This window comes from Molossus molossus, unplaced genomic scaffold (genome assembly GCF_014108415.1).
Source record: "Molossus molossus isolate mMolMol1 unplaced genomic scaffold, mMolMol1.p scaffold_m16_p_20, whole genome shotgun sequence".
Taxonomy (NCBI): Eukaryota; Metazoa; Chordata; class Mammalia; order Chiroptera; family Molossidae; genus Molossus; species Molossus molossus.
This window is the reverse complement of record NW_023425356.1, coordinates 12,182,342-12,204,361: the sequence shown is the minus strand read 5'-3', so window position 1 is coordinate 12,204,361 and position 22,020 is coordinate 12,182,342. Positions and strand designations below refer to the sequence as shown.

General features: G+C 39.6%; 1 protein-coding gene across 10 annotated transcripts in view; it reads left to right on the top strand.

Annotated features, from left to right (window-relative positions):
- The window catches only part of ST7L (suppression of tumorigenicity 7 like), a 147,031-nt gene that overhangs the window by 81,448 nt on the left and 43,563 nt on the right, over window positions 1-22,020 (top strand). For 8 of the 10 annotated variants that reach the window (XR_004960849.1, XM_036271850.1, XM_036271852.1 and 5 more), the window contains one exon: window positions 3,663-3,802. Coding sequence is in view for 9 of the 10 variants with exons in the window: in XM_036271850.1 (XP_036127743.1) it covers window positions 3,663-3,802 (140 nt within the window). In the remaining variant the exon portion in view is untranslated. Of the gene's footprint in view, window positions 1-3,662; window positions 3,857-4,690; window positions 4,775-22,020 lie in introns of those variants that run through there. The other 2 variants (XM_036271851.1, XM_036271857.1) reach the window with 2 other exon arrangements.

Below are 22,020 nucleotides of genomic sequence, written 5' to 3'. Positions count from 1 at the left end.
TTTTGTCTCAGCTCCCTATCGTCCACTCACTATTTTTCTCTGTGAACTGTTAAATTTCTGTTTAACTTTTCTTTTTATGATTTAACCAATAAATCAGAAGTTCAGTAAACACTAGTACCATGTTTCCTTATATGATATAAACTGTGCCACAGTTTTTACAATTCTGGGGCCATTGGAATTAAAGTCTAAGGATGATAGTTGCAGTTTCTTTTTTTTTTTTTTATCCTCACCCGAGGACATTTTCCCATTTTTTGTTCAGATAGAGTGGGAGGGATAGAGAGGAAAAGAGAGAGAGAGAGAAACATCGACGTGAAAGGGACACTTCGAGTGGCTCCTACCCACACAACCCAACCAGGGCCTGGGACAAACTGCAGCTGAGGTACGTGCCCTTAGTGGGAACCAAACCCTGGTCTCTCTGGACCACAGGCTGACGCTCTAACCGGCCAGGGCAAAAGTTGCAGTTTCACAAGCATCAAACTTGATGAGCTGAAAAGTTCAAACAGACAACTGAAAATTTAGGAGAGATTGTAGAAGCTGAGTTTATTGATATTTTTCTTCCAGATCTTTTCATTTCCTCCATGCTCTGAGATACGGTATCTCTTCTTTCTTTGAACTACCAAAGTACTTTGTGTACTTCTTAATCTCTCCCCTCTAGATTTTAAACTTGAAGGCCAGGATTCTGTTTATTGTGTCTCTATGTATCACTCTAATGTTCACCATAAAAATTGATTTTCAAGAAATATTATTTGAATTAATCATGTTTATTAACTTTTTCTTATAAACATGCCAGATACATTGTAAGTACTCAATAGAAATGTTAACTACGAATACCTTTTCGTCCTAAGCCTCCTCTGAACTCCTAAGATGCTCACAGGGTAATGGAAAGACTGATAAACAGTGTGTTAAGTGCTGTATGTATGGACTAGATTATAAGGAAGCTGGAATGGAGAATGCCTAGCTCCCCAAGGTCAGGGATGATTCCTAAATCTAGCGCAAGGAAAAGGTTGGGAATAGGAGTGGGGTAAGTAAGTAAGTTCAGGCTTTGACTATGTTGTATGTATTACATCTCCTCCACATATACACATACACATGTTCATTTAAAATGAAATATTTTATTACATAATCATAATTTTCTAGGCATGAATGAGATCACTAAGGGAAACTGTATAGAGAGAAGTAAAGTAAGGGTGGAACTATGAGGGCACAACCATGTCTAAGGAATGGGTGGCTGATTAGGAATCTGGAAGATTCAGTGAAGGAGTAGTCAGACAGGACAAGAACCAGAACTTGATATCCTAGAAACTAAAAGGAGGAAAATATTTCCAAATGAGGAGGAGTATCTGAGATATTAAGTAAGGTGCATAGTTACTGAGAAGAATCTGTTGACTTTGGCAATTAGCAGGTCATTGGTGAGAAATTTTATTTTCTTTCTTAGGATGGTGGTGGTAGTTGTTCTCATTTTTCCATTTTAATGGGAACAAGGATCTTTAAGGAAAAGGAACACATTTTTAATTATGGAACATCAGTATTGAAGAGTGTATTATATTAGGCTAATACACTTAGCCTAAAATAATGCCCCCAAATCATTAGAAAGATTGTTGATATTACTTTACACAGTAATGTGAATAAAACCAGGGTTATCATCATGTATTGTCAGAGCCATAGGTTATAAGAATAGACATTTTGCTTCTTGGCAGGCCTTTATAATTTCCAGGGTGCTACTCATTGGGAATTTTCAGGAGGTTGGAGAGGAGGGATATGCTGGGGGTTTTGTTGGATTATATTGTGTGTCTTTAGAGATTTTTCTTTTTTTGTTTCTAACTGTGGTAGAATGAATACATTTTTAATAATGTGGAGTTCTAATACTCAGGAGTACTTAATATTTTTTGTTTTCAATTCTCCTTCAACCTTGATATGACTTACAGCATTCTGGAATTTGCTTATGAACCTCATAAGTTCAGACTTGAACTATTCCCTTAGTTCACATAGCTATTTAGTTGTCTTTTATGCCTCCTGATAAATTTTTCTCTACAAGCCAGTGATGAAATTTGAACTTTACTTCCAAGGGAGTGTTTCTGTACTAGTCATCCATTATATTGATGTATTAGCTAAACATTGACTGACAAATGAATCTACAGAAAGCAATCCAGAAATAAATAATTAGGTCTCTCCTACAGTATAAAAATCTCATATTTTAGGAAATTATCTTACTAAAGCTATACAGTTTCCTACCTTATAGAGTGGGAATAATACTATCTACCTTAGGGTTATTAAAAATTTTTTACAGTAGTAGAAATTAAAAAGTACCTTGTAAACCATAAAATGCTGTACAGTTTAATTAATATTATTAATTTTGCTGTATCTCAGTGATAGCAATTATAGTAACCATTGGCATACCACATGTATTTTTTCCCCTGTCTTCAAAAACACCATGATTTGGTTCTCTTGGTTTGCTGGAAGAAGTTGGAGTCTCTTGGCTGAGGGATGGGGCAAAAGGGAATGCTGTTTTTTGGGTGCTGAAAGCACAATGTTGTCCACAGCTTCTAATGTTCCTAACTTTTAAAAAAAATTTAGGTCTGTTGTGCTTTCACTTTAAACATGACTCAAGGCCCTGGAAATATTTTGAATTTTTGATGAGTTTGGTTTTGGGTATATACTTTCTGAAGATAGCATATGACATAAAATACCATGTCTACTGAAGGAAACTTAGGTGTAATATTCTCTGTGAATCATTATGTTTAAAAAAGTGAAATTTATAGCTGACCTTGATTCAGCACTGAATTAGTCATCCCTTACTTATGCAGGATATTACATCAGGAATTCCTGGGTTTGTGTCCAGCTCTGAGCAGTCAACTTCCTGGACTAATGAAGTCCCAGAATAGCTTTCAGTTCAACAGACATTTATTGAGCACCTACTGTGTGCCAAGCATTATCATAGGCTTATTTCAGCATTGTTATTCAGGTATTTTCAAATTTCAGATAAAATATAAGTACTTGAATATTATTGCTATTGAAATATCCCACTTATTAGAAAAATAATATCTGAGTAAATGTTTGAATGTGGTCAAATTAGACAAGGGACTTCACTTATGTTCAGAATCCTTGGGCTTTAGTATTCTAGTTTGAGTTTTATACTATTTGATGGACTGCCACATATAGAATAACTGGGTAAAATTAGTAACTGATGGTTTTGGGAAATTTCCAGCCACATGTCTGTCTCTTGATCTCTATACTTGTTTCCCTGCTCCCAAAGATCCAGAATTATAAAAACTCACATTTATTAAGGGCTTACAATGTTCATCATAACAACTCCACAGCAACTAATAGAGGGTTTAACAACTTATTCAAGATCACACAGCTAATAAGTGACAAAGCTCTTCTTCAAAACCACCTCAGCATGACTTTACAATTAATGTTCTTTCCCACGATGCCATCCTATTCCCAGTCTCCAGCACTGTCATCTGGCTGTGTATATACACTGTAGATACTGGAATAAATAATGGATAACTTTTATCTACCTTGCTTAGCCAGAGACTTCTTGTTCTTTTCTTTTTTAATTAATTTCCTTTTTAGTTTTAAAAATAGATTTTGTATGAAGATATTAAAACTGTCTTACACTGTATTCTGAAATAAAATTCACTTCTACCTTTTCTTCCTTGCAGCCTTTCATCCAGTATCTGTTTACCCAAAGAAGGAGCTTCCTTTTTTCATCTGTTTCACAGCAGGACTGTGTTCCTCTACAGCAATGATAGCTCTTCTCACACACCAGTTTCCTGAAATCATGAGTGTTTTTGCTAAAGCTGTAAGTATGATCTCAAGGACTTGTGTAGAACATTTGTAAAGCACACAAGAAACCATTTCTGATGTGTTAGTGCTAAACCAACTGAGCAGTGGGTGATACTTGTTATAGTAAATTACAGGAATTGATTTGTAAACTTGCTGCCATAAATATGTCAAACATAAGTTTTTGGTGATTTGAACTATATTTTTGTTGCTTAAAAGTTTGAAGAAAACAGTGGCATAACATTATAAAGTTGGTCTTTGTAGATTACTTTTGGTGGTAAACATAGCACTTGTTTTAGCTAAAAAATAATCCAGTTCTCTTAAATGCATTTAAAAAAATCCCTATGTTGTAAACAAGCCCTTTGATTTTCCCATTTAAATGAAATTATTAGTTCTAAGTATTTACTGAACTTTGGATTCAATAGTGCAACTGAGATGGAGAATAAGAAGGTAAGATGGGACGGCTAGGACAGAATGTGCCTCTTTACTCAGAGGTTCTCCCTCTTATTGTATCTGCATGTTCTTACTGACCTCCCCGAACCTTGAGTGCAGAACCATGTATAGACCTTTCTTTTCTTTCTTTTTTTTTGGTATGTGCCCCTAGCGGGAACCGAACCCAGGACTCTCTGGCCCGCAGGCTGATGCTCCAGCTGCTGAGCCAAACCGACCAGGGCTAGACCTTTATTTTCATTTTCACCCTCTTGTGTTGAACTCTTCCTCATTTCCATATCCAGGTCCAGGAAGTACTTGGGGACTGACATTACAGAGAGAATCCTGTGATTATTTACTCTTCTACATAAACTTATAAATTACTATCACTGGCTCAAAGTAAAATTACCAAAGATAAGTCCCGTTAAGCCTTTTTAAAAAAATTTGTCTTTCTTATACATCTTTGCATTTTTACAAGGTAATACAAGTGCAGACCCAAAATGAAAATGATGATTTATTATTATATTTTCAAATAGAAGAGCATTGAGAACCATAGAAACATTAGCCCTTACTTGGTAATGTGATTTCTATAATTTTCTCTGAACTACCTCCACTCTAACTCTGTTTCCTCACAGTTTCTTTTCCTGCCTAAGAACAGTTTATTTTGTGCCTTAAAGATTAGTTGGTTTTCTTCTTGTACCTGGAGTAAGAGCACTGGTTTCCCGTTTTCCCTGAGGGTCAACTGTATAATGTGTTAAATTGCCACTGGCTGTAGGCCTAGGAGTCTGAGACCACACTTGATTTTGGGTCAAGCTTCAAGAAGAATGACTTTCTACTGTTGTTCAGGGATTATAGATATTTGAGTTGGAAACTGACTATCCTCTTTTCTTTTGGTGTAAAAAGAAAGCATAGTGATCACACTATAATTCTGTTGTTTGCAGTGGTGCTGATTGAGTGAGAGCATCTCAAACTGAAATGACCTTACAGTGTAATCCAGCATGGAAAAAAATAGACTAAGAAGGGAATCCCATCCATTTAACAACAGGAAAAAATATGCAGCTGTATATTTGAGATCACAGCAAGCAATAAGAGAGTTACTTCAATATTGGGTTTGTCTCAGGGCAGTGGGAAGGAGGTGAACTACAGTGAGGCCGGGATTCTAGAATCTGGGATAGAGATGTGGCAGTTGTTAGTAGTGTACCTCCCTGAAGTATGGGCTAAAATTCATGTGGAGTGTGCTCACTGTCTGCTCTGTCCTTTGGTATTAGTATATAGTGTCTGCCTTTATCTACGAGATCACTGATACATCCGAAAAGCCTTTAAGATTATATAGTACAAGCTCCTTAGCACTCTTCTGGCAGAGTCTGAAGATGAATAATTATAATTTTAAAGTGGAAGCTTCTTTTTTAGACCAAAGTTATTAATGTACTGTGATTCTAGTTGAACAATGAACAGGCATTTCTTTACTGTTTTTTGCTATTTGTATAGTTGGTGATATATAGTGTTAAAAATGGGCCGTGGCTGGTGTGCTCAGTAATTAGAGCATTGGCTCTTGACCAAAGGGTTGAGGGTTCAATTTCCAGTCAAAGGCATGCACCTGGGTTGCAGGTGTGGTCCCTGGCCACGATCGCTTGCAGAAGACAACCAATCAATGTGTTTCTCCCAAATCAATGTTTTTCTCTCTCTCCCTCCCTTCCTCCCTTCCACTCTGTCTAAAAAAAAAAAAAAAAAAATTGGTGGAAGAAATATCCTCAGGTGAGGATTTAAAAAAAATAATAAAAAAATGTGCCTGACAGCAAACTTTTACAGCCAATCCTTGTGGTTTTTGTATATATATTTTAAGTTCTGAAAAGCTAAGGATTTACTGAGATTATCTGCAAACCAATATTTGGTACGCAGCAGTTCCAGGGGCAGGTTTCATTTAAGAACCAATGGAGCCCTGGCTGGTTTGGCTCAGCGGTTGGAGTGTCGGCCTGCGGTACAGAGAGACCCGGGTTCGGTTCCCGCTAAGGGCACGTACCTCGGTTGCAGTTTGTCCCCGGCTCTGGTTGGTCATGCGGGTGGCAGCCACTCGATGTGTCCCTTCACGTCGATGTTTCTCTCTCTCTCTTCCTCTCTCTCCCTCCCGCTCTATCTGAACAAAAAATGGAAAAATGTCCTCAGGTGAGGATAAAAAAAAAAAAGAACCAATGGAAAATGATTACGGTACGGACAATCTCCAGCTTATAGACATAATATATAAATGACTCAACAGCCAGCCAAGCAACCAGCAAGGGAGTGAGAGGCCCCCATCCTACATCTTCACCACTTAATAAAGTGTGTTCTATGCACTGGGAGCATCACCACCAATGATCTAGGAACTTGTTAGAATTGCAGAACCTCAGTCATCACTCCAGATCTCCTGAATCTGTATTTTAAGAAGATCCCCAGGTGATCCTATATGCACATTAAAATGAGAAGCCCTGCTCTACTCTACCCGCTAAAAGAGGAATTTAGAACACCTGGTTAGTGCCACTTTATCAAGGTAGAAAGGGGCAGCATTGCTAAGTGGTTATGAGCATAGGCTCAGGAGCCAGACTGTTTTTCTTTGAATTTCAACCCTGACACTTACTGGCTGTGCAATGCCGAGTATGTTACTTATCCTTTTCTCCCCCTCACAGGAAAATAAGAATAGTACTACCTCACAGGTTTGGGGGAGGGGGGTGTGCGTGTGTATGTGTGTGTGTGTGTATGTGTGTGTGTGTTAAATGAGTTTAAGATATGTCAGGTGTTTTGAACCATGTCTGCCCACAGTAAAAACTAGGTGACTCTTAGCTGTTGCTGCCATTGTGACAGTGTCATCATCATCATCACCAAAGTACAGCCATAGCTGGAAACCCTACCCCCTTTCACATTTGGAAGAGCTATGTCCTAATAGTAAACTTAAAATGCATTTTCCATAGCAATTGTAGTATAAATGGTGGTATAAACATTTAAACAATATTATTAGTACTATACTTCCAGCACCTTATGTATATGTGGAGGACAGAAAGTGGAGAAATGTTTTAAATTCTAGCCATGGCAAATGGTCTTGTAGAATAGAACCTATAGTAAGTTTTCAAACTGCCTGTGTTAGGGTTTTCAATTGAATCAGATATTTGATGGCCACAGTAGAAATGAATGAAGAATTTTCTTTGAAACTTACTATTCTTCTGTTTAGTAAGGCAGAGCAATTTAAGTAAATTTATTTTGTTGCCGTTGTCTCTTCTTCTTCTAATATCTTTCTGTATTAGCTCACATGCAAGAGTAAATTTAATTTGAACTTGTTAAAATATATTTGTTAACAATTGCTTCTTTTTTTTTTTTTTTTATGAAGCAAGGCACTAGAGATCAATGATTTTTAATAATCCTCACTGTATATCAGATTTTGATAAATGGAAGGGAACAAACTGGAGTGGTTTGTGATTTTAGTTCCCTTTCTCCTTTTGTATGGTATAAAATGATGTGGAATAAGATTTTATTTTCAGTGAGTTAGGATTTTTTTCTTTCTGATTTTATTCCTGGCTGAGATAAAACTTTGCCTAACATTAGACATAGAGCAATGAAAAAAATTGCATAAATCCATGGAGATGTGGAATGTGCTGATATTAGAGCTGATATTCTCCAAGGCCAGAATTCCTGGAAAAGGAAAAAATTGCTTTTAAGTGGTAGGTCATTTTCTCACCTGCTTTGAAGCCTGCTGGGTTAAATACTAGAGTTCAAAGTAAGGGTAGCCAGCAAACCAAGTGAACTGGAATCTGATTCTGCTTATCTGAAAGGAGCGTCTTTACTTAAGAGCAGCACTGTCCTCTCCTTAGAGAACCAATCTTCGTCTGCTCTGGCCCCTTTCATTTCTCTATCGCAAGGAAAGCTTGCTTCTTAGTAAGCCTTGGGAGGCCGTTATCACTACAGTGAAAAGATAGTGTTGGTCTTTGGGGATTTGGGTAACTTACTGATGAATTCAGGCTTGTGGCATGTGACTTTAGTGCTCTGCAATCAGAAGTGTGTTTGAATATAAAATATCTGGTTTAGGTTTAACTAAATAGGGTAGGCTTTGCAATGTTGGCAAAAGAAAGAAAAAAAAAGGTGTTATGAGTAAAGACAGGAATAAAAAAGATTCCCAAATAAATTGTTTGTTTCCACTGAGATAAAACTTTGTTGAAACTTGTTTCACTGAACACATACTGTAGCTGTGCTGGGGTGGGAATGGGCCCTGTTTCCACATATTTCTACTAATCTTTATGTGGGAAAATATGGTTGGACATGCCAGTGATGAATTTCTGAGCAACTCATAATTGGCTGGCTCCACTGTAACTAGGGCCTAACAATCTGCTTGATTAATTCTTTAAGGACTACATTAGCCAAGTTGCATGATTTCCAAAGATATAGAAGGTCAGATGTTACACTAATGAAAGACCTCTCTACAGAATATCTCACTGGGATTTCTTCAGCCCCTGCCCAAAAATAATTAACATTTTTCTCCCCAAATTACATTTTAAAAAGTAATAAGCAGTTATAAATGCCAAAATGTCTTACTGACTAGTGATAAAAATGTTTGAGGTTTGTCCACTTTTCTCATCATTTTTCCAGGGCAAAGATTGTCCTCATAATGAGGGAAGTTGATAGAAAATTATAACTATATATTGATATATACCAGTAGAAAAAAATTATTATTTTTAAAGGTTCTTAATTTTCCATTGTCATAAAAAGTGACATGAAATCTGTTCATAGGTGAAACTTTTTTTATATTCTCCATCTGACTTCACTTATTAATATTTAAATCCTATGAGAGTTGTATTTTTCTTTATTAAATACATAGGGCCACATGCAGAAATTAAACTGACAAGATAAGTTTCTTCTCTTTGAAACTTGATTACTTTTCAAAGCTATGAGGTTTCTTTAGCTCATAAGAACTGATACAGTTTTTAAAGTATCTTGAATTGTTACAAAGTTTATAGTCCTAAAAAATATTGTTCATTAACCATGCTATTTCCACAGCAATATATCTGAGGTAATTCTCAAAGACTATCCTGATAATAAAATGAACCTATTGTGTGGCAGGTCAGAATTTTAAATGTTTACTTTTTTTGTTCTATTGTTAGTGACACTGAAGTCTTTATTTGGGCAGTCTGGAATATTCCACTTTTGATTTTATTTATTAACTGAGATATTTGTAGCAATAGAAAAGAAGTTGTTCGTTTTCTGTAAGGGTGTTATTTCTCATGCTTCCTTCTCATTGCTCTCCTTCAAAAAGAACAAGAGTGAGAAATTTATGAAATCACTGATGTTCTTTATCCAGATTTTCTAAGTATGAGCTCGTCTTCTTTTTTTTTTTTAATCCTCACCCGAGGACATTTTTCCATTTTTTGTTCAGATAGAGTGGGAGGGAGAGAGAGGGAAGGAGGGAAGGAGAGAGAGAGAGAGAGAGAGAGAGAGAGAGAGAGAGAGAGAGAGAGAAACATCATGTGAAAGGGACACATATCGAGTGGCTGCCTCCTGCATGACCAACTAGGGCCAGGGACAAACTGCAACCGAGGTACATGTCCTTAGCGGGCACTGAACCCGGGTCTCTCTGGACCGCAGGCCGATGCTCTAACCACTGAGCCAAACCGGTCAGGGCTGAGCTCTTCTTTTCAAAGGAAAAAAAGAATAAAAGATAGGACAGTGAACTTTTACGTGCATGCCTATACCCTTTCCCTAGGATTTAATTCAGTTTTGAAGTTTGTGGAAAGCACCCTCTTACCCTGTGAACATGTGTCTGTTAAATATGAAGTTCACAAAAGCTCTCCTTGAATTTATTTGGCTGTATATTTAATTATCTTTTCCCCTCAAAGTAAAAGTCTCAGTGCCAAAGTTTAGGACATCCTGTCAGTAACTGCTACTAATATATTTATTGCTTCATCATTAGCACATGGGGCAAATGGACTGCATAGCAGTTTTTAGAGGAGCTGCACTTAGATACTGATGTAAATCACTCCTTCCAAATCCATTACACTAGTGATATTAGAATTCACATTAGGAAACCTACTGATTTTTGTTTTAGAAAACATCTTTGCTTTTTTGAGGCTGAGCATAGACCCCTAAATGGAGAGAATAATGGGATACAAGAGAAAATTATAACCTTGAGGAATTGTTTTTAACTTTTTTCTTGACTGAAATGTAGCTCCTTCCCCTACCAATCAAATTTTTAATGCTCAAAAGAACTAAATTAGTATGACTTGTTAATGTATTATAATTTTAACCCAAGAATAATTTGGACTTTAGTTAGTTATTATCTTTTTCTTAAAGAGGTATATTTATATTCTCATTTATTCTAGAGCCATTGGAGGACACATTATGATTTTCTAGTGTGGGGAAGTCTGAGTCATTAAAGTTAAGCAATTTACTTGGAATTACACAATAGATAGCTCTTCAGTCCTGGTATATATGCTTGGTTTCAATAAATGTCACTTTACAACTTAAATGCCAACACGGGTACAAAAGAATAAATTCTAAACCAAATACAATAATGCTGAGGGGATATAGAATGATGGAGTGGTGATAGCAAAGTGGTTTTGCTAGAGAGGTCTTCTTCCTATTGGAGATTAATATAGAGAAGAGTTTTAAGAGGCTGACCTGGGTTGTCAGAAAGTACAAAGGCACTTAAGGTGCAGAAATGCTCACTGCAAAGGCAGAGACATAAGTAGAAAACTAAGCTGCCTACAGAACTCTTCGCAGTGTAAGCCCACTTGATGAACTCAGATGCTTTAGAGCATGACATGTGCTTTTCTGTCTTTCAAACTGATTCCCTTTCATTTCATTCTTGTTCTTGCTAGTAAGCCACTTAAGAAAGAATGCTATTTGGTTATTCATGTCACATACACAGAGAATGTCATCCTCTGTCTAAAATGTACAGTAATACTAAAGAAACAGTAGGCATTGGTTTATAATGATGCAGAGGGGATTTGACTCTCTGAAATGGTAAAAAAAAAAAAAAAGTTTTAATATAAAGTAGGAATATATATCACTTCAAAATCAAAGGGTTAGTTTGTGAAGGATCATGGGGTGTTAACTGAGCAGAATAAACTTTTTTGTCTAAAATATCATCACTTAGGCTTTTTTTTTTTTTTTTGGCTGAAGTGGGAATTTCCAGTAGCTGGTAGTTGTACTAATAGGTAGGAAACTTAGGTGTGTTCCTTAATGTTGATGAGGCCTCAGTAAAAGATTGGATGTCAATGGTATTCTATCTGAATTTGAGGGGAAAAATTAAATTATCTTAGTTCTGTAATAACAGTAAGATTGCCATAGCTCCATCTTGACAGCCAGCTTTAAGAAAAGAAATTATTTGGGCTTCAGATGATGTTCAACAAAATTAAGAGAACTGATATTCGGGGAAATTCAGACCACATAACCACCCTCTGATCTCATCCTGCAATTTCAAGCATTCTGGAAATGAAATGTGTATGTACTGTTCAAAGTGTAGCAAAGGGCTATGTTCCCATTGAGCACTCTTGCACATTACCATATGATACACAGAGAAGGGAGGCATTGAGGAAGAATTTAGGAAGGGAACATATTCTCACACTCTTTGTTAGTGACTTGCCAGCTGTTGTTTTCATCTATTCAATATGCTGGAGTCCCAATGTATTTCTGAAGCCAGAGTTCAAGCTTTTACTCCCAGGTAGCAGCAGCTTTACAATTAAATTTTAATCCCTCAGTGTTGTTAGGCTCCTATCTAGAGTATAGCTGCAACTATTCTTGGCAGGCAAATACATTGCTGTTTTTTCCTTTAGTCACTGTGAGATAGAAGAATGTTCTCTGGCTGGGGTGTGGATGAAGGCACTTTGCTAATCTTATACATAATTCATCCTGGGTTGCTGGGGTACTCAAAGTTGAAACTTTGCCCTCTGATAAAATTCAGCTGGATTTTTTATTTACTTGACTCTGATCCCTTAGGGATTTAGCCCTTATTGAGAGCCCAGGGACTCTAATTCAACTAAGGCCTAACTTCGTAGACTTCTTTTATTAATTTTCTCTTGGTATATTTTAGCTATTGTAATACCTCCTTAAAAAAACAAAAAAAAACAAAACTGCACTAGAAAAATTTAGTCCTGGATACCTTGAAAAAATTCTTCTTTCAGTATTGGTTTATTGAATGGAAGGACTCCAAAAGGGCTTATCTTAATTTGTTTTCAAAATTTAGTTTTTAAAGAGCTTCAGCATTGAAAAATATGTTAAACTGTTGTTCTAGCGCATCCTGTAATGTGCTAATGATTTAATGATTATTCTGTAACATGCTGTAAGTTTTTTTTTTTTTAATTAATCCTTTCTTACCCGAGGATATTCTTCCATTGAATCTTAGAGCAGAAGGAAGGAAGGGAGGAAGGGAAGAAAGGAAAGAGACAAAGACAGAGAGAAAGAGAGAGAGAGAGAGAGACATTGATGTGAGAGAGACACATTGATTGGTTGCCTCCCGCACGACCCCACTGGGGCCAGGGATCAAACCTGCAACCCAGGCATGTGCCCTTGACCGGAATTGAACCCATGACTCTTCGGTCATCAGCCGATGCTCTTACCTGCTGAGCCAAACCGGCCACGGCCATGTGTAAGTTTTTGACACATGAATTTATTATATTTAGATGTTAATACTAATGGATTTGTTTGTTCGTTCATTCATTCAGTGAACAGATCATTATCAGTCACCTTTGCACAGTAGAAAATACAATCCTGGTTCACGAGTAACTCATAGTCTAGTGGTAGGTAGTTTGAGGCAGGCGAGAGATGTATTAGTAGAAGACAGAGGCTGCTGCCATGACAATAGTTTAGTTCATCTGAGTAGAAGTGACTGGTGAGTTATTTTCACATGCCTCACACAAGATTAATGACCCCAAAATCAATCTAGACTCATGAAGATTTTTCCTTTTACAATAACTTTTTTGGTTAGAATTACTTTGAGTCAAACAAGAGGATATAGAAAGAGGTCTCTTTATTTTTATATATTTTTAAAAATATGAGACATGGGGAACTTTCATCTTTACACCTAACTGGCAAAGCTCATGTTTTTGTAAACTGTGGTACTCATTTTATTTATCTGAAGTTTAGAATTTATTAAAAAAATGAAACACTCCACAGTTCAAAATTTAAGTAAGAAATGTTTTGCCTCAGATTCACACAATAGCTGCCATAAGGAAAAAGCCTCCATACTCATACATACATCTTCAGCCTTCTCTTTTATATCTTCTCATTCTTAATAATGACAGGTTACTAAGGACTAAGGGTGATCCTGGTTTCGAAAATGAAGTGGTGTGATGCCATTGTGAAGCAGAGCAGGCTAGCAAAAGTTAAGACTACAGTTACTTGGCTCTGTGGAGAGAGATTGGGAAAGAGCCACTCAGAATTTCTCAGAACCCTCTGTTAATGTCAAAGACTCATTCTTCAGTCACTGATTCTGAAAATAGGCACAAATCACGTTAATTAAAAAAAAATAATAAAAGGATATTGGATTAAGGCACTAAAATAAGGTTCCTTTTCCTTCTCTTTCAAGCTGAATTTTGCTGATCAATTCTGCATCCTGGACAGTTTTACCTTTTTATAGGGGAAACATCATAAAGGCACATTTATATTTCTGGACTATAAGGAGAATCCCACTCTCATCCATTTGCCTGTATTCAGATTTATACTAGACGGTGTCTACTAATATCAGGTCTCTTGAGAAAGACTTAAGTAAACTCTGGGCCCCTGAGTTCCTGTGACGCTACCACCTACTTCCAAAAGGACTCGGTTTGACAAAGATAATGAACATACTTAATTTTTATCTTTCAGATGGTATTGGGAGTAACCATATCTCTTGTTTGGCTGTAAGCTCCTTATTGAATTTTTTGAAAATTGCTTTTGAGCAATAACTTTTCCCTGGTTGCTTACTTAACCAGTTATACAAGTTGAGACTTCTTTCTCTATGCCTATTTTATAATAGCTGCTCTGGGAGAACAAATGAAAAAAATAAGTCAGTTAGATATTTTATGAGTATTGAAATCCCTTCCATTCAGAAATGTAAATAAAATAACCAGCATGAGCAATCAACTTATGTCAGATTCCATGGGTTTATGTTACATAGGGAAATTATAGTGCAACCCGAAACATGCTTCTTAATGAATTCATAGTCGTGCCACAGTTGAATGTAAACCCTTGAGCTTATCTGTTGTGAGAGTTTCAGAAATCACCTTTTATAAATGGCTTAGGAAAGGAGGAAGAAACTAAGATGATACCAACAAATGCTATTGCTGTTAGGTGGCTACCTCCCTTCCAGCACCAAATTGTGCCAGTTAAGTGAAGCAGGGACTTAGGCTATTACTCACCTTTTGGCTTATTTAATATTCATAAATATAAAATATATATTCCAATATTCTGTTTCTGAAAGTGGCATCAGGAAAGTGTGGAAGAACATGGTTGCCCTTGTGGTTTTTGCCCTCAGAGGTTAGGGAAATTCAGTCAGGAAATATGATAGATGCTGATAAACAGCTCTGTTTTACCTTCAACAAATGTGAGAAGCCAGGGACCAAATTGAAAGTCATGAAATTGGAATTTGTCTCTTGTCTTTGGCTGCTGCTCTAGCAACCTGTAGTGCAGGAGAACTGTCTTCCCACTGATTAGGGAGCTGGTTTTGCAGTCCCTCAAGCTCTTTCACAGCCCTCCTGTCGGTCACCATGGCCTCAGGTATGATGAATCTGCCAGCCACAAAAGTCCAGTATGCCCGGGGACATAGGAGACTTGTCAAGTTTTAAGGTTGGGAGTAAGGGAGAGAAGCATGTATTTTCTATTTTAAACTATTCCTTTTTTACATTCTAACTTCTTAAGAGTTTGGTTTGATTTATGCCAAGTTCTGGACCTTTACGCCTACATTAATGCATCACAGTTCTGGATAGGATATTTGATATCTATTATTTAGCCCAGAATCTCCAATGATAGGGAGTTGCGGTTAATGATACTTCACATTTTGTTGGGCTTTACAGGGTAGCTCTCGTTTAGTCTCTGTATATGTAACAAATGGACTCCTCTGTGCTTTCCCTTAGGTGCCCTGGTGTTCACTGACATAGATCAAGATGCTGTGTGTCTCTATAGGGGACTCTGAACCATTTGACAGTCTAGGCACATGCAGTCACCTCACATTATTTAAGTCCTCATCTCAGCATTCTAATTTCTCTATATTCCCCAGTGTATATAATATGTACTTGCTTGAAATTCCTTATATATTGCTTGCACATTCTTGCTTCTAAGTTTCAGCATAAACCAGTTCCTTCTATTTAGAATGTGTTCCTCTGACTGCCCTCAAACTGTCCATACCTTATCTTTTAAAAATCCAACTTAAGCCCTGGCTGGTTTTCTCAGTGGTTTTCTCAGAGCACTGGCCTGTGGACTGAAAAGGTATGGGTTCGATTCCCAGTCAAGGGCATGTGCCTGGGTTGCACTTTTGATCCCCGGCCCCAGTAGGGCTTGTGCAGGAGGCAACCAGTCAATGTGTCTCTCTCACATCAATGTCTCTGTCTCTGTCTCTGTCTCTCTCTCTCCCCCTTCCACTCTATCTAAAAAACAATGGAAAGCCCAGCTGGTGTGGCTCAGTGGTTGAGCATCAACTATGGACCAAGAGGTTGCTGGTTTGATTTCCAGTCAGGGCACATGCCCAGGTTGCGGGCTCCCAATTGATGTGTCTCTGTCATTGATGTTTCTATCTCTCTCCCTCTCCCTTCCTCTCTCTCTCAAAATCAATAAAAAATATATTTAAAAAGCAATGGAAAAATATACTTGGGTGAGAATCTAAATAAATAAATAAATATCCAACTCAAAAGCCACCTCTTTTAGAAGGCCTGATTAATCTCATTCTCCTGATTTTCTGTATTCTGAGACTTCTGTCTGTTACTTAAACTGTTTCTTTGTAATTATTGCTTCTATACATCACCACCTGACAGCATATTGATTCTAGAAATGCTCCTCCTCCATCCCCTTTGTCTTTGTTTTTTTATACACAAACATTTTCAAGTCCTACTTCAACCTTTTCAGTTTCCCCTGAGTTCTAGCCCACTTTCCATACCCTTCACCTCATAGTTGCATTCCTGAAGAAACAGGGCCTGTGCTCAGGGCTTGGCCTCCACTTCAGCATGTGTGTGGCAGCCTGCTAGAGAGGGCCCTACAATTGGGAAGAGTTTAATCCTTTGGTTAGACATCCTCTGATTCTACTCAGACACCTTCAAGAAGTAGATGTGAAACCAGGAGTAGGTCTGGAGATGGGAGTGGGGAAATTTCCACTGAAAGCCAAGTTAGCTTTTTCCTTCCTTTTTACACACGACCTATGAAGCTGCTGTCGTCAGCAGCTCACCCGACACTCTCCTGCTCTGCCTCTTTTCCAGGAGTCAGGGTTAGTTTAAGAAAAAGCCTCTTGCTAGAAGCCATGACCTCGTACTTTTATCCCCTCCATCTGGTGTGCGGCCTCATGGGGCTGTGCTGCTATGCAGGAGGTGAGCAGTGGAATTCTTTAGATGATGACTTCTGAGCCCACATGCGGAGGCAGTGGGGGTGGGAAGCAGGGAGAGCAGTGAGAGCCAAGATAGATGGACCAAAAAGTGAGGTTTGCTCTGGGAGAAATCCTGCCTATAGGTAGACTGCTTTCATGAGGTGTCTTCCTTTAGCTCCAGGGGGGCCCAAGGCAGGAAGCTGCAGCATCCCAGGTCTGTGATTGATGAACACTGTGTTTCTACAGCTTTCCCTCCTGCCTTCACAGTTGGGGTGCAGGGGTGGGATAGGTAGAGTATGTGAGGGCTTATGCTGTCTCTAACGAAGTGCATTCCAGGGTTGAACAGGGAAGGGTTCCCCTTGCACACATTGTCTCTCGGAGCTGCTTTGTGTCACTGTCTTGGACCTAAACAGAAGTTCAGATTTTGAATGAGAGTGGGAGGAAGGGTTGAGAGCAGCAAACATTTTTGATCAAATGAAAAATCTGTTGTCTGCCTCATCTTGCAGGGGTTTCTCTGCAGGGTAGATACTCTTTGCCTTGGTGTAGATGAATTACCTGTCTCAGCTAGAGGTCCCAGCACCTTTAGTAGGCCGTGAGTAGGCCTGGGATAGGATTTTTTTTTAGCACGGTCATTCCCTGTTCTTACTTTCCTAACCCAGGGGTTGACAGCATTTTAAAAAAGAGTGAAGTCTCAAAGGAAATTCTAATACACACTTTAAAAGCCTGAAGGTTTAGTAACTTCCTATCATGCCTTCTAATGACTACTACTACCATGTCTTCACATTCAGCATCACTTTAGAAGAACTAGATAAAACTAAAACAAAAGTTTAAGATTTAATCTGAAGAAGAAAAAAGGAATAGATAGAACTAAGAGCCAGAGTTGATTAAATAGGGACTACTTAGTAATCATGTGGTGATGGTGGTAATTGTGGCAGAAATGGCAAAAGGGGGATTTGTTGATGAGGTTAGAGGAGGCCTAGGTTGTTCCTTTTGTAAATTCTGCTCACATGTACCCTCCTAGAATATTTTATATCACTTTTTTCTGAAGCTACTGGGACTCTGGGGCCTCCAGCCTGAGGCATCCGCAGCCTTTGAAGAGCACACAGGATGCAAAGTCAAAGCCCTATGTTCAAGTTCTGGCTGAGCCCCTTAATATCTATGTGACCTTGGAGAAATCACTGAGCCTCTTTGAACAGCACCTATATAGTGAATGTAACTCCCACCCCACAGGGTTGGTGTGAGAGTTATGTGCTAAAGCATACATAAAAAAGCTTTTTGTAAGGATCACATTTATTTTTTAAAGATTTTTATTCATTTTTAGAGAGGGAGAGAGAAAAACATCGATGTGAGAACGAAACATCCAACCACTGCCTCCTGCATGCCCCCACCAGGGATCCAGCCTGCAACCTAGGCATGCGCCCTGGCTTGAATCAAGTCGGCAACCTTTCAGTGTGTTGGACGGCACCCAACCAAATGAGCCACACCAACCAGGGCTTGTATCACATTTAATCTTGGGGAAGCCCTACCTTGAAAAAAGTTGTCAAATAGGACAGCTTGTGAATTAAACTGTATTCCTTTTTTCTTCACTCAGCTTTAGCCTTTTTGTTTGGTCAGGCCTGTATACAGGGGCTGGTGGTGTTGAAATAAAGTCACCAGATTTTGGCTCCTTTTGGTCAAAGAAAGGGAACTCCTATGGCCAGCTGCTCCATCCATAGACTCATAGGCAGAATGGAAGTGAGCAAAGGCAGATTTTAAGCCAAGATAACTCAGAGTTAGAGGGCTAAGAGGAGAATGCTTACCTTGCTTTCTCAAATCCAGGATGACTAAAAAACTTAAGTAAATGAGGAATAGCCACAAAGAGGCTTAGAGATCCATTTTAAGTCATGAAATGGAAGTGCGAAAATGTGCTTATAAATGCTCCCTCTCTTCTATCACTTCGGAGTCAGGGACTGGATATTACTGACACTCCTCTGGCTATTGCCTGAAACCTGCCAATCCCCCAGAGAGAATAACATCTTCTGGGAAAGCTCAGTTCAGTGTAGTAACTGATATTTGCCCTAGTAAAGCCACTGCTCACTCCTCTCCAGTGCCTCTTTTGGGGAGATTATTTCTGGAGCCCAAAGCTGTCCTGCTTTCTAACCTAAGAGTTAAAAACAACAACAGGCCATGAGCAGGAGGAGACTACCCCCCATTCACAACATATGGGGCATGAATCACACTAGTTCCAGCTTGAATCAGCTCTGAGAAGTCTCAGACCCTTCACTTGGGTGCTAATTGTCCATCGTTGATCCCTTTCTGCCTCCTTCTCCTGCCACCCCCACGTGACAACTGGTCCCCAAACCAAATATTGCCTGCATGTTGATAATGTAACTTTTTAATATTCCTTGGTTATAGCTGAAGTTCTGCTTTTGGTATGATTTTTGAAGGATTTTACTTGTGGTTTTTTTTGCTTGTTTTTTACTGTTGGGGAGAGGGAAGATGACTAGAATGAGAAGCTATGTGTATGTCCATATATGTGTATGTATATCCATATATGTGCACCTCATGTGTATGTGTATCCTCATGGTTATTCATAGACTGATAGGAGAGCAAAGTGTGAAAAGGAAGCATCTCGTTTTCCAACATTTCTTCGAAGATGTCCAACCCCCATAGTAGCAGGCGGTTCCTAAGTGGAGGGTGGGGGCAGAGGCCTCCACCAAGGCCATCAATAACCAGGTGTGAGCTATAGGTCTCCGTGTAATGTGAAGCTCTCCCGTATTTCATCTCTGCACCCAGGGGGCGGCTCTGCAGGATTGCTTACGGAGAGCTCTGTGTCTGGCACCTCTCTTCGCAAGGCCCAGGGCCCAGGGTCCCACCGACCTGCCCAGGAATGCACCACATTGTTCCCTGGTGCTGTAATTTGGCTGCAGGAGCCAGGCTGACAGCCTCTCAGGGATGAGAAACACACTCTCCTGGTGTCCTCCCTTGGGCTTCTGCCCTATGACCATTGAGGGCATTTAAATAAAACCTCAAAAGGCAGAGGGGAAAAAATCCTAATTATCTCTCTTGTTTAAGCCAATGTCCTAAGTGGGTCTGAGAATTTGGCAAGGACTTAGCAGTTGGTGTTATTGCTGAGGGAGGTGAAAGAAAGGAGAAGAAATCACTCTCTGCTACAGGGAAGAAGAGAAATGAGGCTGTGAGTGGTCATGAGTCAGACCTACAAAACTTTTTGCAAACAGACCCTCAGGGCCAGGCAATGTGTGATTCTGTTAAATAATTTGAAGTCCCTGGTTGCATTTTTCTAGCAGCACTTTGAGGAAGAGTATGGATTAGTGCTATTATTCAAGGTTGGCCAAAATATAGGTTGCTCTTCTCTCCAGGACACAGTTAAGGCTGGCATCCTAACTTTTACATCAGAGAACCCAGCTACAGACGGCACAGCGGAGGCACTTCAGTCATGTGCCTTCTCTGAAAGATTCTAAGATCCCGCCCTGGCCAATTTGGCTCAGCGGATGGGGTGTCGGCCTGCGGACCAGAGAGTCCCGGGTTCAGTTCCCACTAGGGGCATGTACCAAAGGGAAAAAAAAAAGATTCTAAGATCTGTAAAGGATAGAGACAATGTCTTTTAAGTTAACTTTGTATTCAAACAGCTCTTTCTGCCTGCATTATACCTAAATATTAAAAGTTAAAAGAAATGAGGACCAATAGGAAGGACTGGAAGAGAGGAGAGGTGCTAAGAGACTGCTGGTCTGTGGGACAGGTCACTATTAAATAGGGCAGGGAAGAGGGGAGATTAGAGGCAGTGAGTAGCAACAGAACTGCACGGAGCCCCAACTACACCAAATAAAGTTCTCGTTTTGCGGCTTGTTCCAAATAAATTCGTTTCTGTTTGTATAGCACAGAATGGACGCCAGTTGTCTAAAGCCAATCGGAATGCAGAGGCAAGCTAAGGAATAAGAGGAAAAATTAATGGCTTGGCCATCATTCCTTCTTGAAGCCACATAACCTCTGTGGTGGGGCTTACATAGACCTCTTTTCTCTCCCTACCCACCTCACTTTTCAAACTTCTCACTCTCCGGACAGCTCACTGTTCTCTTAACCATTTATAGGAAAATACAAAACTTGGGTCTTTATGAATTAGAATTTGGAGCTCAGAGAAGAGCACAGAGCAGTTTTAGATGCCAGAAGAGGCCCACTTCCTTCCCTGGGGTGAGAACCAAAAAAGGATAGATAATAGAGCACAGGCAGATTTAACGCAGGTTGATTTCCCGTGGAAGGCCTGTGCTATCATTTATGTGGTAACCTGGATATTCTTGTGAAAGCAAGGGTTAACTGGGACCCAAGGCTCTTCTCAGCAGCTCAGCATACAAGACAGTACCCTTTTGCCCTGGCCGGTTTGGCTCAGCGGTTAGAGCGTCGGCCTGCAGTCCAGAGAGACCTGGGTTCGGTTCCCGCTAAGGGCACGTACCTCGGTTGCAGTTTGTCCCCGGCCCTGGTTGGTCGTGTGGGTGGCAGCCACTCGATGTGTCCCTTTCACGTCGATGTTTCTCTCTCTCTCTTCCTCTCTCTCCCTCCCACTCTATCTGAACAAAAAATGGAAAAATGTCCTCGGGTGAGGATTAAAAAAAAGACAGTACCCTTTTGTAAATTCATTCAACTCTGTTCTTGAGTTCAGATTGACTGTAACCCTCTTACCTTCCAACTACCCTAAGGCTTGCTTTCCTCCTCTTAATCCCAGCTCAAGATGTCAGAAGCTCTTTTCTTCCCCTCCATGTCCCCCTCCCTAATCCCACCATTGGCTCATCAGTTATCCAGTTGACTCCACTCTGCAAGGAAGACATTCCCCTGGCCTGACTCACTCAGTCCCATTTCTCCACAGGAATCCCCTCACCACAGACCACAAGGGCCCTGACTAGCTCATGTTTTGTGTTAATGGATGTGAAATCGGAGCAAACCCCCTTGCCAAAAGAAAAACCACCCCAAACTCTCCCACACAGGTCTCAGCAGGTTACACAAATATTAGTCCTATCATCCAAATAAATCTGCCCCCATAGCCCAGAGCTATGGCTCCCTTCTGCTGCCTGTGCAGAGTGAAGCTGTTCCACAAACATGTGAAGACCCCAAGGGGTGTTGGAGAGGAACTTGGGAGAGGGGGGAGGCTAGATTCTGAATTCCTTATGTAGGCCCCTTAATCCACAGCCTGCTGTCAATACTTGATTGTTCTGAGTTGAAGGTTCTGAAGTTAGTCGTGATCGGCCAGACAAGTCAGGGGCTCTGGTCAGAGTATCTGTTGGCTGGAGTTTGGAGCATAATTAAAACTCAGTAAC